Below are 17,076 nucleotides of genomic sequence, written 5' to 3'. Positions count from 1 at the left end.
CAATACATTACACAGCCTATTTACTGATCCTCAAGCCATCCTAGGTGAATACAACTTTCTTCTTTCAGACAAATTAGAAGGTCTTTCAAAGTTTTATGAAAAACGTCCTGGCACTTCCCAGCTTATCAAGATTTTGAAGCCCAAAACGTGCATAAATCCATCATGAAAAGTACCTCATGTGGCTCTGAGGGATTAATAAAGACCTTCTAAAGTGAATCGATGCATTTGTGGAAGAGTAATATCCATATTTTAACTTTATAAACTGCAATCTCTATCTTAATTGTCATATGCATGTTCACGAGAGAGCGGCGTTCCAACAGAGAGAGATAGAGATAATGGTTCATAAAGTTTTAAATATGGATCCTTTTCTTGCACAAACGCATGGATTCGTTTCAGAAGGCCTTTATTAATCCTCTGGGGCTGTGTGGAGTACTTTTTATGAAGGATTTATGCACTTTATTTGCCTTCAAAATCTCAACAGCCATTCACTGCCATTATAACGCTCGGAAGAGCCAGGACATTTTTAAATATAACTCTGACTGTGTTCATCTGAAAGAAGAAAGTCATATAAACCTCTGATGGCTTGAGGGTGAGTAAGTCGTGGGGTAATTTTCAATTTTTGGTGTGAAATGACCCTTTAACATTAGCTGGTAGCCTGAGGGGTCTGAGTGATGTCATCTGAAAAGCAAAGTCGTTCAATAGTCGTAGCACATTTAAGAACATTAACAGAACTAAACCATTCGGTTCTGGTCATTTGTGATTCTTACTGCTACTTATGAGCAGCATGAACTCACTCTAAGCATCAGGCATCAACAAAAGTGCAGCTCTCCCCCTCTGCGTCCTCAGACCACTAGCGCTCGCTTTGAACTGAACTCATGCTGATAAAAACAGCTCCGTCCACAATCACACTACTAATGAGAGCTTAGCAGAGCCGTTTCTGAACTTGGCCCTCTCACGGCCCCATGTTAACAGGCTTGGACGGCGTATCGCACATTACGTCTGCACGCTTTCTTCTCCAGCCACCAAACGTGGCGTCTAAATCTGAACGGTGCTTGGCTCTGGCAGCGTGCATGTTAAATAGATGAGCTGAAGGGACGTCCCGACCACAACATCCCTCTCCATAATTCAAGGCAAATGTCTTTCCTGGCAATCCGCAGGCGTCATATGGATGGCTCTCCATCGACTCTCAGCGCTGAAAGGCCGGGGTGAGAGAGCAGTGCGGGGTGACCATTAATAAATCCTCTCTGAATGCGGGAAGTCCCATTAAGCTGTCATGTCTGTTATCAGAAAAGCAGACGCGCGGTGGGAGATGTTTGTGCAGGGGCGGATTTTGACAGCTCTTCCATCTCCATCACAGTAAATAAGACGTGGAACATCAAAACAATGAGCTTTCTGTGGAGAAGTGAGAATGGAGGGACGTTCACGTAGACAAACGAGAGTGACGAACATTGTTACCGGCAGAGAAGATGGCTGTGGCTTTTTGGTTTTCCTAAACATTTCTGGCACTTAATATTTGAAGAGACACATTTCCTTCAATAAAACTTGTGCCATCCTCCAAACTATGAACAAAACGATGCACGATTTTTAGAAATTAATTAATTAATTAAAATATTCAAGGTATTCAGAACTATATTTCTTCAGATTTTGTTGCAGCTGCTAAAATACTTTAAATTATTTTATATATTAAATTTTAGTAACATTTTTGCCACATTTCCCACATCCCAATAAATGATATGTAATATCCTAAATCTAGAAAAAAAACTTTAATTTGTTTCATTTTGTTTACAGCCTTTTGCAAAAAGGCATTAAATATTTGCATATACTTGCAATATTTGGCATTTTTGGCATTTCAAGTCTGTATGAAACATTTTTCATTTTTTTTGCCATACTTCCCTCAAAAGCTAACAGGGGGAAATGCATTATTTAAAATAAGAATTTAGAAAAAAAAAAAAACAATCAGAAATTATTAAGACCATTTCGACCAATATACATTTGGTGATATTTTATTGTGCTGTAGTCTCACAAAATAATTTGAAGCCATATATACGGCGTATATTTTTATATTTATAAAACTACATAAGATTTAGTAACAATAAATACATAAAATCATTCAGATCTATTTTTTTTTTTCGTCACATTTTGTTCAGGTTGTAGCTTCATACTACTATACTATAAATAATCTGAAATATATTGAATTATATTGACACTATTGTTTTCTCATGTATGGTTCTCAGTTCTGGTCCTCTGTATCTGATCTGGATGCTGAAGCAGAAGCAGCTGAGAGTGAGTGAGAGTTTTATTCATGAGGGTTAGGAGAACGATGCTCAGGGTCTCTCAGTACTCATAACCATGCGGGAAAAACCACTGAGTGAATACAAAACCACACGGAAGCCGAGAGGAGAGAGATTTTGGAAAGCGCAGAGCATCAAGACCAACAGAGAGGATATCAAACTGCTGCGTGATTGACAGCAAGAAGCTTCCGGTGTGACAGAAACCAGAGCAGCCAGATCAGACCCCGTCAGCTCCTGCGGACCCCTACAGAATACACTACGGTAAGAGCAGCACATTACCACGCTAGTGAGCACGTGTCTGTACGAGGAAAAAAAAAAGTTTTGGATATTGAAAATTATGAGAGCTCATGAGAGAAACAGACCCAAAACAAACTTTTGATTTGATTTGTAGCTCAGAAATGTTGATGGATGGATTTTCCTTTAATGCACTTTGTTTGTAGAACAGGTTTAAGAAAATTGAGATGAACTTTACAGAAAACAGATATAAGTTTAAAGAGACATGCTGGTGGTCTGGCGGTTTGTGCACTTTCTCTATAGCAATGAGCTGCAGCGCTCATGCGGATGATGCAAGACCAAACTCTTTCATCATTTCCACTATCCAGCCAATAAAACGCAGAAACCACTAAAACTGTAAAGCTCCTGGAGAGTTGTCATGAGTTGAGCTCTGTCAGATGTGCTGGTGTGTTGTGCATCACCTCTGAGCCAGCAGCTGTGATCGCGTCCCTGAAGGGCATACGAGGCTGATCTCCAGGTCTCCTCTGCGTGGGTGGACGATGAGGACGCGCACCACCACGTGCTCCAGAAACACCACTCGCTGATCCGGCTGATCGCTGCAACCGCTGCTCGAGATGCTGGCGTTCAGCTTCTGATCTGCTCGAATATACCTGCAGGAGGATCCAAGGGGGTCAGCGGAGAACAGATGCGAATGTCAAATGCAGATCCGCGTTCATCGAAATTAATCAAAATCAGTCACAATGAGCACATTTAGGGGAAAAATATATATTATTTTTCATTCTCTAAAAGACTCTTAAACAAACCAAAAACAAGGATGAAACAGCAGTGCATGTCTGATAAAGCACTGGAATTTATGTCTTCGCATCGCTAGGCGATTTCCCGGTAAAATCAATTCTGATGCAGTTTCCAGCCAGCGGACTGATCAATTATATTATGTATATTATTAAGTAAATACTTATTATATAGCTCATAAAGATAGTTTGCACTATTTTTTCTGTTGCACTCTGAATATTTCTCACTCATTTTGTGTAGTTTGTGAATCATTTGCACTGTTTTTATTGTTGCAGAAGACAATTTGTGCAATTGTTTTAATGCTGCAGTTTGTGTTTATTGTTCATACTCAGATTGAAAATATATTTCTCCGAAAAAAACTTTTTTGTTTTGTTATAATATAACACTCTTTCCGTTTTCTTTACTCCCTAAACGTTTTTTGGACACATCTCTATTGTTAGTAAATGAAATAGTCCTGTTTTTCACTCAAAATGAAATAGTCCTGTTTTTCGCGCCAAAAATAATATTGTAATAAATTGCTATAACTTGCTTGGGGAATGTTATGTGTTAACAACATTTTATCGGGAAGTGTAAAACACCCAGATACAACTTTTTTGAGAAAAATATCCAAACTTTAGGAGTTTCTGTTTGAGTACACAGTAAAAAAACATCCAGTTGTTGCTTGCGTTTTTCTTAAAATTCTGTAATTATATGAATTCTTAGAGAAAACAAAAGGGAAAAAGGGGAATTTTTTTTCCTTACGAGGTCAAGAAAATATGATCATATTACCCCAATTTTACAGTCTCTGCACTGGCTACCTATTAAGTTCCGCATCAGTTACAAATTATCATTACTTACCTATAAGGCCCTAAATGGTTTAGCTCCAGCGTACCTAACTAGCCTTCTACCACGTTACAACCCATCACGCACCCTAAGGTCACAAAACGCTGGACTTTTGGTAGTTCCTAGGATAGCAAAGTCCACTAAAGGAGGTAGAGCCTTCTCACATTTGGCTCCCAAACTCTGGAATAGCCTTCCTGATAATGTTCGGGGTTCAGACACACTCTCTTTGTTTAAATCTAGATTAAAAACACATCTCTTTCGCCAAGCATTCGAATAATGTATCTTTTTAATTGTGAGTGTAGTTGCATCTGATCAAAGGTGCATTTTTATTCATTAGCTTGGGTTAAACTAATTTTACTTTGTTGGATCAGCAGCTATGCTAATGATGTCTGTATTTTGTTTCTATGTTTTGCCACGGGATTCACATCCCGTGGTAACTAGGATTTACACAAGCTCCAGTCTGGATCCAGAACACCTGAGAAGAGATGATGCTGACCCTCAGAGGACCCCAGATGATGCTAACCCTGAATGAACAAACAGAACTAACAATTATTCCTAAATGTGTGACTTAATCATATAATAACTTAATTAATAATATTGATAGTTCATCGTCTAGCTGACTACGTCTTGTATTATTATTATTTTTTAGTTTTTCTAAAATCCTGTCAAATGTGCACAAACTACTAGCTACTACTAAATATTGTAGAAACATAATTTTCTGTAAAGTTGCTTTGTAACGATTTGTTTTGTAAAAAGCGCTATACAAATAAACTTGAATTGAATTGAATTGAAAATTTGGACTTTAAATTAGTTAGACTTAAACTTCAAGTTCTCCTGTTTATAATGATATATGGCACTTGATGCTGACTGCTAGAATAGGTCTGAAAACAAAGAAAAGTGCAGGTGTGTCAGGCGCCCCAAAAATGGTCTAGGTCTTTCAGGGTTAAACTCTATGAGACCTCCATTATAGCTACTTGATGATACTTTTATGCTGTATTTATGTTCTTTTATACAGATTGGCAATGACCATCAGTATCCAAATTCAAAAGTATGAAAAATTGCAGATCAGAATAAAAAACATTTTCACAGAAGGAACAAAATAAGAAGAAAATCACAATGACATGAGGGCGACTAAAATAACGAAATAAATAACATTCTCTACATGACGCATGTGACATAAATTACGGCTGCTTTCAGTAACCGCTTGCCTAAAAAGAAAATCTCCCAGTTCTTCCCGGCTGTCCTCAAGCACATCTGGAGTAAAGGGACTCGTGTTATAAAACAACAGAGACAAAATGCCTCTTAACAAGATAAATGGCTGAACTTAAGGCAAGTAGTGTATTTTGAGGACAAGTGGTCTTCTGGGAAAGTCCTGCCTCCTTTGAGTCACCGTCAAAGACCACATGACTTTATTTACATCTCTTACTGTAGTGAACAAAATCACTGCTACAGTGAAGGCATGACAGAGCGATCATACATAAACAACACCACAATATTATAATGATGCATTTTAATATGCTAAAATTTAAATTAAATTTAAATATTGGAGATGCTATTTAAAGATCAATAAAGAAGGCTAAATGCTTTTTTTGTATATTGTTCATAATAATAGCAATAAAACTAGATAAACAACACATAGTATACAAAATGACAGGTTCATCCTTATATAAATAATATACTTTGATATGATGTATTTGGAGATTTACAAATTCAGTATATATACTACATATAAATTATCATTTAAAATTTACATATTTCATATTGTTAATAATTTTTATGTTTTTTTATATAAATAATTTTTTTTTTTTAAATAAGCACACACAGTATATTATTATATACAATAGGCCTAAATATTATATACATTTTTATATTCAACAGTTGTAAGTATATCTATATTTATATACACACACACAAAATTATCTAAAAATACATATTCATAGTTTTGATATTTTATAGTTGTAAGAATATTTTGCATGCATTTAAAAAAATATTTAATAGAAAACACTATATTATATAAATATTTATATAGATCTTAGTACATTTTGTGTACTTTTCATTAAGAATAGCAACCAAACTGGAAAAACAGCACTACTGGTTTATGATGTGACAGGTTTGTATGAATAAACTACATTTCCCATAATCCTTTGTGCAGCTAGAGCATCAATCACACCCCTAACAGGGCTTGTTAAACTGAAGAAAAAAGCAATAAAAAAGTATTAAATTGCCTGACCTGTTCATTTTATTCCAACCCAATTCATTTAAATCACATCGTAAGCATCTAAGTGTCTTTATTACACATAACCTTGGCCTTAATAGTGTGAAAAATAATAAACCGAGCACACACATTGTGATCTTTACTCTTCCACAATGCCGTTTCGTGGCTCATTAAACTGCAGGATTATCTATTCGGTCAATCCAGAAGCTTGTTTTGGATATTAAAGACTTTTTTCCTCGGGAGCGACACCGTTTCAACGGCTTTATAATGGCATCTGCGGCATTTTATTGGTGTGCTGATAAACAACAGTGCACAGATGGCAACAAAATTAGTCACTAGAGGTCTGAGCCATTATTTAGCACACGTTCAGAAGCAGCATCGCCCAGAAATATACCCACTGGAGACTGTGCCGCAGCCTCCTTTCAATCTTGTGACTGACATTCAAAGGAAAACACGCTTAAAACAGAAGGTTGCAACTCTTCAATTTAACATGACAGCTTGCAGTGAAACTTTCAGCTGACACCTGGGGAGAAACAGCATCCACAGACCACACATTTCCCTGGGTTTAAATGCAAAATAAAAATCAAATAAACTGGCTAATATTTATTTAATCATTTACAAAAATATTTAATAATATTATATTAATATTAAATGATTATACAAAATATTTAATATATAATTATTATATATTAGAAATATTGAAAGTAACAATTAATAAAAAAAGTTTAAATATATAATTATAATGTATTAAAATAACAAATTACAAATATAAATAAATTAACAACTATATACTAAATATTTGTAACACATTTTTGCATTTTTCCTTAATTTATTTTTACATTTTCTCGCATTATGCACCTACATTTTGTAATATATCTTGACATTTTAAGGTTTAAATGAAATCAAGTCACAGTGAACAGTGTTGTAACTGTTAACTAAAACTTATATAAAAAACCTGTTATATAAATATATATACTATATAAATAGATATTTATATAACTTATATTTAAGAATGTACTTTACATACACATGTGTTTGTGTGTATGTATACACACAAAAACACACATTTTATTTTTTTATTTTTTTGCCAAATAAGACTAGTTATAAGCCTCAGTCTTTACAGTCACCATCATCATCACACTTCATACGGTGATAACTGATTCCTGTATGTAAAGCACTGATGGGTTCAACAGAACAACTCAAACGAGTGCAAACAATGCATCTACTCATCAACTGTTTATGGCACGCAGCCATTACATTTTTCCCTTCATAGAGCCAAAGGAATGAGCCTGTAAATCGATAGATGGCAGCCAAGCTAATGAGACTGGAAGCGCAGGCTCAGTCCCTCTCAATAGCCATCCAAGCGTGAGACGCTGTAAATAAAACCCAATCTATGATCAATATCAGTGGCCAAGCACACAGCCAGCCCTACACACACACACACACACACACAGAGATGTTTTAATGGTTTAAAGAAAGCCAGCACAGCAGGGGACTGGATAGTCATTCAATGTTATCAGGCTGTTTGTCCATTTTTATGATGAACAAAATCAAAGGAGAGCAAGGAGCAACATCAGGAAAATAATACACAGTTTTAACATTTTATTGCAAGTCCCATTTCAAAGGTACTGACTGCAATAAAACTGCAATGAATGTAATTAATCTATTAGCAGGATTTTGGGGGATACATTCGGCAAAGTGCTTTTTGGATCAGAGAATGTTTTACTTTACTCCCAAACTTAAAAGTTTTTTTTACTGTTAACATGTCTATAAAAATGAAAATGGAAAATGAAAGCTAATTCACAATAGCAATAAATTCTATAATACTGCATCAACATTACTAAAATAATAATGACTGTTTGTATCATATACGATACAGTTTTCTACATTTTATTGCAGCAAGTCACATTTTAAGATCACTAATCTTGATAAAACAATGGAAATCGTGCATTTGATTAATCACCACATATAAGACAAAAGAGGGAACGCTACAAATGTGTTAGACAGAAAAATATTTGACTTTTCAGGAAAACTAAATTAAACTTTTGTAACCTGTCACAATATCACAACTGCTGCTTTAAGGGCAACGCTCTCAGAGGAACGGCTGCAAACAAAAAAGGCTGACATCTTTACAACACAAACACAGTTTAGACAGGATGGACTTGTCATTAAACTTATCAAGTTCATCATGTTTCGATGAACTTGCTAAAACAACATGTTCTTCTGTTGTGTCCGGTGACCAGATGTCATGATCAAGTTACATACAGTCAGAACAGCGTTTGTCTTATTATTAGACTTTTATTTAGTTGCTAAAATGTTTTTTTTTTTATTTGCTTTGCTGAAACAAAATGAAGTATAAACAGTAGACAAAAACTTAAACTTTAAGGAATTAAAGAAAAATATAAAATTATGTTTTGGAAACTAACAAATATTTTAGCATTATCATAACTATGACTGCCTTTGTAATAAATATACATCAAAGCTAACAACTAAATGAAATAAATTTTAAATAAAAACAACAATGGCGATAACTTCCTTAAACTTATTCAAATAATATAAAATTGAACATATGGTATATTTCATTAAAGTTCCTCTGAATAATGTTGCAGTTGTTAACTAAACCACAACTATATTTAGTTTTTCATTAAATAATGTAGGAATAAAATTTCTATTCAAATATTAGACACAAACTTAAGTTGACAATTAGAAATGTTGCCTTGACAACTAACTAAAAAAAGTCTTAACATACAAGCACACAAAATTACTGAAACCAAATAAAATCCAAATGAAAACTGACAATATATGAAAAAACGAATTAGGGTTGCTGCGAAGGGAAAAACTCTATAATGAACCACCCATTTACAAGCTATTTACAAGCAAAGGACGAGAGAGAAAACTCTAACGCACTACCCCCATGTTGCATAAATAACATTAATGTAGATTTATGATTTTTGTCCTTTTTTCTCCGGTGTTCCAGATAAAAAAAGAAAGCGGATTGGGTTTGGAAAGGCATGAGGGAGAGTAAATGATGGCAGTTTAAATTTTGAGGTGAACTGTTCCTTTAAAGTTAAGAAGCGCGGGTGGCCTGTAGTTTTTACCCTGTTCACAGTACAGTACATACTGTACTACATCTGACGCCTCCTCTGAATCTGGAGAGGTAAGAAAACATCTGCTGTGCATCTGAGTGATTACGCACATGACGACATTCGTTGTTCATTTAATACATGCCTGTGTTTTATTGGAGAGACATCTTAAACTTTTGATAGCACGCTTACTTTTAGAAACCTGTGTTAGATTTCAAATGATGAATTACTATGCAATTAATAAAGCAAACGGAAACCAACAGAACGTCTTTGACCTGCCCTGTTTTTTTTTTTTTTTTTATCATGGTCATCTTGGTCTAACCCAAATATTGGTGCCTATCAAGCCCATACCATTCAAACAGAGACTATTTACAATGATTTATTGCAGTTATATAGATTCTTGCCTGCTTTTAAATGTGTAGTCCATCTGAAAGTATTCAGAACAAGTGTTTTCTGCAACAGAAACAAAACATGCAACATGCTTTTTTTTTTTTTTTTTTATAGGACCCGTCAAAATGCTTTAAATCAGTGATTTATTCCTAAAAGGAAAAGTTAACTTGAAAGAATAGTTTAAAAATGAAAAATTGCTGAAAGTTTACATTCAAGATGTAGATGAGTTTGTTTCTTCATCACAACAGATTTGGAGAAATGTAGAATTACATAATTTGCTCGCAAATGGATGCTCTGCAGTGAATGGGTGCCGTCAGAATGAGAGTCCAAACAGCTGATAAATACATCAGAATAATCCACAAGCAATCAACACCACAAAGTCAAAATGCCTCAATAATGGATTTGTTTCATACAAACACAGCTTTTCACTTCACAACATGTCAACTGATGGACTGGAGTGGTGTGGATTACTTGTGGATTGTTGTGGTGTTTTTATCAGCTGTTTGGACTCCCATTCATTTCCCCCCCAAAAAACATGCTCATCTTGGATGGTGTAATAATGAGTACATTTTCAGCATATTAGCATTTTTTTTCCATTGACAATCAATCATGCTGACAATTTCATGGAACTTAGATAAAAATGTAAAGTTCATGTTGTTCATAACTTCCCCGAGCATTAGGATGAGTAAAATAACATTTATATATGTATAAACACACAGTGCATCACCTCCTGCCAGATTCAAGCCAAACCTTTCTGCTATCAGCCAGAACATTTAAACACTTCGAGCACCAACCAGCATATATATATATATATAAACACAGTACAGTACAGACCAAAAGTTTGGACACACCTTCTCATTCAAAGAGTTTTCTTTATTTTCATGACTATGATAATTGTAGATTCACACTGAAGGCATCAAAACTATGAATTAACACGTGTGGAATTACATATGGAATTATACACATAACAAAAAAGTGTGAAACAACTGAAAATGTCATATTCTAGGTTCTTCAAAGTAGCCACCTTTTGCTTTGATTACTGCTTTGCACACTCTTGGCATTTTCTTGATGAGCTTCAAGAGGTAGTCACATGAAATGGTCTTCCAACAGTCTTGAAGGAGTTCTCAGAGAGATGCTTAGCACTTGTTGGCCCTTTTGCCTTCTGTCTGCGGTCCAGCTCACCCCTAAACCATCTGGATTGGGTTCAGGTCCGGTGACTGTGGAGGCCAGGTCATCTGGCGCAGCACCCCATCACTCTCCTTCTTGCTCAAATAGCCCTTGATGCCTTCAGTGTGACTCTACAATTTTCATAGTCATGAAAATAAAGAAAACTCTTTGAATGAGAAGGTTTTTCCAAATTTTTGGTCTGTACTGTATATACACACACAGTGATCCATTACCTCCTGCCAGATTCAAGCCAAACCTTTCTGCTATCAGCCAGAACTTTTAAACACTTCGAGCACCAACCACCATATATATATATATATATATATATATATATATATATATATATAAAACTACCTGTCGAACCTGGGGCAATTCTTGGCAAATGTCAACATTTTTGGCATGTGTCTAAAGAGTTTATGGAGAGATGTGCTGACAGGTCTTTAATCGCATCAGCCGGGTCAGACACGAGGCCCCCAGAGACGATCAATAGCTGCTGCTTCATTTTGATGATCGATTTCTTTCAACGCACACTGCAAATTATGTGAACTTAGATACAGAGGAAGAGAAATCAAGCCACGTGGCGTCCTTGATAGAGGGCAGATGATGTCATCGACACAATACATTAAAGATATACATCAAAATGTGAATAATATGCATCAGTTAATGCCCTGGCCTGAATTCAAGTTCGAATGTGTTGATGCTACACAAGATTAATGCACTGATCAACCAGTGCAAAGTTCAGTGAAATGCAGATCTACACAACAGTATATTCATCATCCAGTATGTTCTGATTATTACTAGCAGTGTTTTCTTATTGTGTTGCTTTGCACAGTGTTTTGGTTTTAAGTATAGACTGTGTTTTATCACAGTTTGAGTCGTAAACAAACAGGCAGTGGGCCAAAAGTAAGTGTTGCATTGTATCCAACTATATTTAATTAAAAAATGCATTTTAAATTAAATAAATTAAATAATATAAATAAATTTTTAGCATTTAGCAATGATGTATTAAACTGATCAAAAATGACAAGTAAAAAACAATTTGTAAAAAAAAAACTGTACTTCTGAGCTTAAAAATATAAGATAATAAATCAGCATATTAAAATGATTTCTGAAGGATCGTGTGACACTGAAGACTGGAGTAATGATGCTGAAAATTCAGCACCACAGGAATACATAGCATTTCATATTATATATTATATTAGAAAACTGTTATTTTAAATTGTAATAATATTTCAAAATATTACCGTTTTTACTGCATTTTTAATCAAATAAACACAACCTTAGGGAGCAGAAGAGATTTAGTTTTTAAAAGTAACTTACACAAACCCTTTCACAAAATCTAATTCAGTCGATCAAGCAGTTAATAGCAGCACTTTAGGTTCAAACTCAGAGCAAATTAATTACCATTTGGATGCAAATGTGTTCCACCCCCATATTATTTAAATTAGATTTCACAAATAATCAAGTTTGTACTTGCTGCTGATAGGGATGAAACACTCCTGATAACCATTTTATTAATTACATCCATTATTAAAGGAAATACGCAATGCAGTAAGCCAGAAAAGAAAATGCTGATTTTTCTCTTTAACTGTAGTAAAACAAAACGGTATAAAGCTTTAAGGTCACAGTGTTTCATCATGCCTTTCAACAGATCACCACCATAATCTGCCTTTCAATGCAGTGACAGCACATCCTCTGAGGCCAGATATGAAAGGAGAGAAAATCCCTTTCAATATACATCAGTAGTTAGACGTGCCAGCATGGGACATCACAGTTCAAATTAGGCCACACAGAACAGTCGTGCATTCAAACTCCATTTCGGAACAATGCTGCAGCAAACGACGCCAAACATTCCGGGTCTGTGTGACCGACACATTCCCGCTCGGGCCGTGATCTGCCGGCTCTGTGCTGACACGGTGGCAGTGTGGCACAGTTGTGTTTGCGTGAAATAATACCACCATCCAAAACACAGAGAGACGAACACAGTTTGTGCAAACAGGACAACTTAACACTCCAGCTAAAGCACAAGGTGCACTGCATAGTAACTGATACAACCTGAAGTATTTCAATAACTCAAACTAAAACTGAAATAAATACAAAGAGCGAGAAAGAGTAAATTATAAATATTTGAAATGACAGAAACATAAAACAATAACTATAAATGTTGTTATTGTTCACCAGAAGTATTGAAACACATTTTCATTACCTTAAATGATATGGAGCCAGAAGAGTCTCAATAAAGATAAATGCACACACTACAGTCAAATATGCACACATAGGATTCATACATGCACACACATAATTCATAAATACACACACAGGATACACAAATGCACACAAAATTCACAAATGCACACACAAAATTTAAAAAGCACAGAAGATTTACAAATGCATACAAAATTCAGAAATGCACACAAAATTCAGAAATACACACACAATTTAGAAATGCAAACAACATTTACAAATGCACTCAAGATTCACAAATGCACAGGACAAGATTCAGAAATGTATTTCTGATGCACACACACACATATCTTGATTTACAAACTGCTTGCGGTCTGTGAACTTCACTGCATTTGTGTGTGAATTTTGAGACTCCCTTGACTTGGCTCGACACACAAATGCCTTTTTTTAAACAGGGAATGATCTGCAACCAATCAGATATCTCCCTTGTTTTAGCCAATCACAAGAATGCACCCCACGTGGGGGATTGTTTACTTATAAGCCAATCAGCGAACGACTCACTTTCCTCACGCAGCGAACGACTCACTTTCCTCAGCGAACGACTCACTTACCTCACACAGCCGGCGACTCACTTTGCGCAGCCAGCGACCCACTTAGCGCAGCGAACGACTCACTATCCTCATGAGTCACGCAGCGAACGACTCACTTTCCTCACCCAGCGAGCGACTCACTTTCCTCAGCGAACGATTCACTTTCCTCACGAGTCACGCAGCGAACGACTCACTTTCCTCACCCAGCGAGCGACTCACTTTCCTCAGCGAACGATTCACTTTCCTCAAGCAGCGAAGTTGAGCGAACGATTCACTTTCCTCACCCAGCGAGCGACTCACTTTCCTCAGCGAACGATTCACTTTCCTCAAGCAGCGAAGTTGAGCGAACGATTCACTTTCCTCACGCAGCGATCAACTCACTTTCCTAAGCGAACGACAGCCGGAGACCCACTTTTTCGCAGCCAGAGAGCCACTTTCCTCTCGCAGCGGACCACTGACTCTCTCTTCATGTAGGGACTGAATATTATAATAAAAGTGACTTCTATATTGCATCCAAAAGAATATTTAGATACATTTAAATATTCAAAAAGGTTTAAACATTTTTTTTTTTTACTTTCATTAAAATATTTCAATAAAATGAAATAATTGCCTATTGCAAATTTATGAATCCATGGTTAACTTTTTTTCTGCAGTCACTGGGCTATATGTATTGAGACATTTTTAAATTTATATTTAGTAAAAAATATTAAAAAATAAACCTGAATTGTAATCTAAACATCTGTATTTTCATACAATTTAATACAATTGCTGTGTGAACACGTTCATGTGATTGGCTTATAAGTAAACAATCCCCCAAGTGGGGTGCATTCTTGTGATTGGCTAAAACAAGGGAGATATCTGATTGGTTGCAGATCATTCCCTGTTTAAAAAAAGGCATTTGTGTGTCGAGCCAAGTCAGGGGAGTCTCAAAATTCACACACAAATGCAGTGAAGTTCACAGACCGCAAGCAGTTTGTAAATCAAGATATATGTGTGTGTGCATCAGAAATACATTTGTGAATCTTGTCCTGTGCATTTGTGAATCTTGAGTGCATTTGTAAATGTTGTTTGCATTTCTAAATTGTGTGTGTATTTCTGAATTTTGTGTGCATTTCTGAATTTTGTATGCATTTGTAAATCTTCTGTGCTTTTTAAATTTTGTGTGTGCATTTGTGAATTTTGTGTGCATTTGTGTATCCTGTGTGTGTATTTATGAATTATGTGTGTGCATGTATGAATCCTATGTGTGCATATGTGACTGTAGTGTGTGCATTTATCTTTATTGAGACTCTTCTGGCTCCATAAAATGAAGCTACAATATAATATTAGACGATAAACTTAAACTTAAACAACTAGAATAAAACAAAAAAAACTGAAATGTCGCCTTGACATCTAACATTAAATGAAGTTTAAGTACTAAAATTACTACAAAATAAATCTAATAAAGAAATGTCAAAAATATTAATAATACAAAAAATGACAAAAGTATATAAAAAATTATTATAAACTAAAATGTAAAAAGTGATAACATTAATAAATACTGTAAATAAAAAACACTACTCGGAAAATGTAAACTACATTTATAAAGTCATGGTTTTTCATTTATATACTAGATAAGAAATATAATGTTTTATTATTGTTATCGTTAATTGAAATAAACTAAACTAAACATTTCCATTACTTGAATTAAAGCTAAAATAAGATATAAATATTAGATGAAAAACTTGAAATTTAAAAGATTTCAATTAAAAATGTTTCCCTGGCAAGTAACAAACAAAATAAGTTTAATTAATAAAATTACTAAAACTAAAAACTCAATCAGGGCTATATAGAAGTAAAAATAATAAAAGTATATAAAAATACTCAAATTAAAATAATAATACATGTTTTTTCAAAACATTAATGAATAGTAGTATAAATAAAACTGTATAAAAATGAAACACTGTAACTACTTTTGATTAATTCCCTAAACCAACATAGAAATAGTACTGAATCAAAGACAAGTTTGACCAAACAAAAATGAGTCAAGTTTTGCAGAAAACATCTGTGCTACTTTGGTATGCAGGAGGTGTCTGCTCAATACGCAACAGCATCGACAAATTGAGATATTCCTGGAAATATGGCCATTTTGTAATAAAGCCCAGTAACTTGCCACAATACCTCAGTAATTTCTTACAGGTTATATCGCGGGGATTTGAATTGAGAATTGAAGTGTTGCACTGAATGCGTAAGTGATTCATGGTGCTCAAGTGGACCGTCTCGACACGTCTGCTGATTGTACATCGCTCTTCAGAGCAGCGCGACACGCCGTCCCTCTCTGAAGCCCGATGATGATTCACGTTATGAGCTAACAATGCTTAGACATGCTCCAGTTCCAACCACTGCCCTCCTGATGGAAATAAATGCCTCTAATTATTCCCATCAGAATCAGATATCGCTGGAAATGAAAAAGAAGAATTTGCTGCAGAGATGTCCAGATTCAACTGGGTCACGGGTGAAGATGGGGTCTGGAAACGGATCAGTAGATTGGGGGTGTTTTACAAATTAGAGGTGTTTTAAACTAATGATATGAGACAGTTACTGGGAGGGGTGTGTGTGTGTGTGTGTGTGTGTGTGTGTGTGTGTGTGTGTGTCTTATATTGTCTGTGTGAGAGCCTGAACCACAACTTGTCAAAGTCTTAAGACGCTGGGGTTTATTTTTAGCAAAAGCCAAAAAACATTGTATGCATCAAAATGATGGATTTTATTTTTGTGGGCCAGGTTCACATATACAGTTTCTGTCTTGTGTTTTTAACACGTTTTATAGCATTTGTGATGGATCATTCATTTGTTATCAGGGTTCCTGCAGGGTTTATGAATGTCAATTTAAAGAAAATTTAAGGACAAAACTGATGCAACGACTTCAAGAATTTAAGACTTTATTCTCTGATTTAAGATATTTTTAAGGCTTTAATTTATGGAAGGGCATAAGACCTGCAGAAACCCTACACAGAATCACCTTTGAGTTTGTGCAGATAATAATTTAGTTCAAAAATACAGCAAATAATGCAAAAACTATGAAATATTATTACAAGTTTAAATAACCATTTTCATTCCTGAGATGCAAGGCTGAATTTCCAGCATCGTTACTCCAGTCTAGTGTCACATGATCTTCAGAAATCATACTAATATACTGATTTGCTGCTCAAGAAACATTTCCTATTATTGTCACTTTTGAAAACAAAGTTGTGCTTTATAAATAATAAGTTGTGTTTATAAAAAAATTAATACTTTAAATTGATTTTGGTTTATGGATATTGTTTAATGGA

General features: G+C 35.2%; 1 protein-coding gene across 1 annotated transcript in view; it reads right to left on the bottom strand.

The window, feature by feature from the left end:
- The window catches only part of pcsk6 (proprotein convertase subtilisin/kexin type 6), a 70,007-nt gene that overhangs the window by 19,176 nt on the left and 33,755 nt on the right, over positions 1-17,076 (bottom strand). Inside the window, exon 12 of the mRNA XM_026267010.1 lies at positions 2,987-3,175. Within this exon, the coding sequence (XP_026122795.1) occupies positions 2,987-3,175 (189 nt within the window). The remainder of the gene's footprint in view (positions 1-2,986; positions 3,176-17,076) is intronic.

Source organism: Carassius auratus, chromosome 7 (assembly GCF_003368295.1).
Source record: "Carassius auratus strain Wakin chromosome 7, ASM336829v1, whole genome shotgun sequence".
NCBI lineage: Eukaryota > Metazoa > Chordata > Actinopteri > Cypriniformes > Cyprinidae > Carassius > Carassius auratus.
Note: the sequence above shows the minus strand (reverse complement) of the source record. Positions and strands in the feature narration are given on the sequence as shown.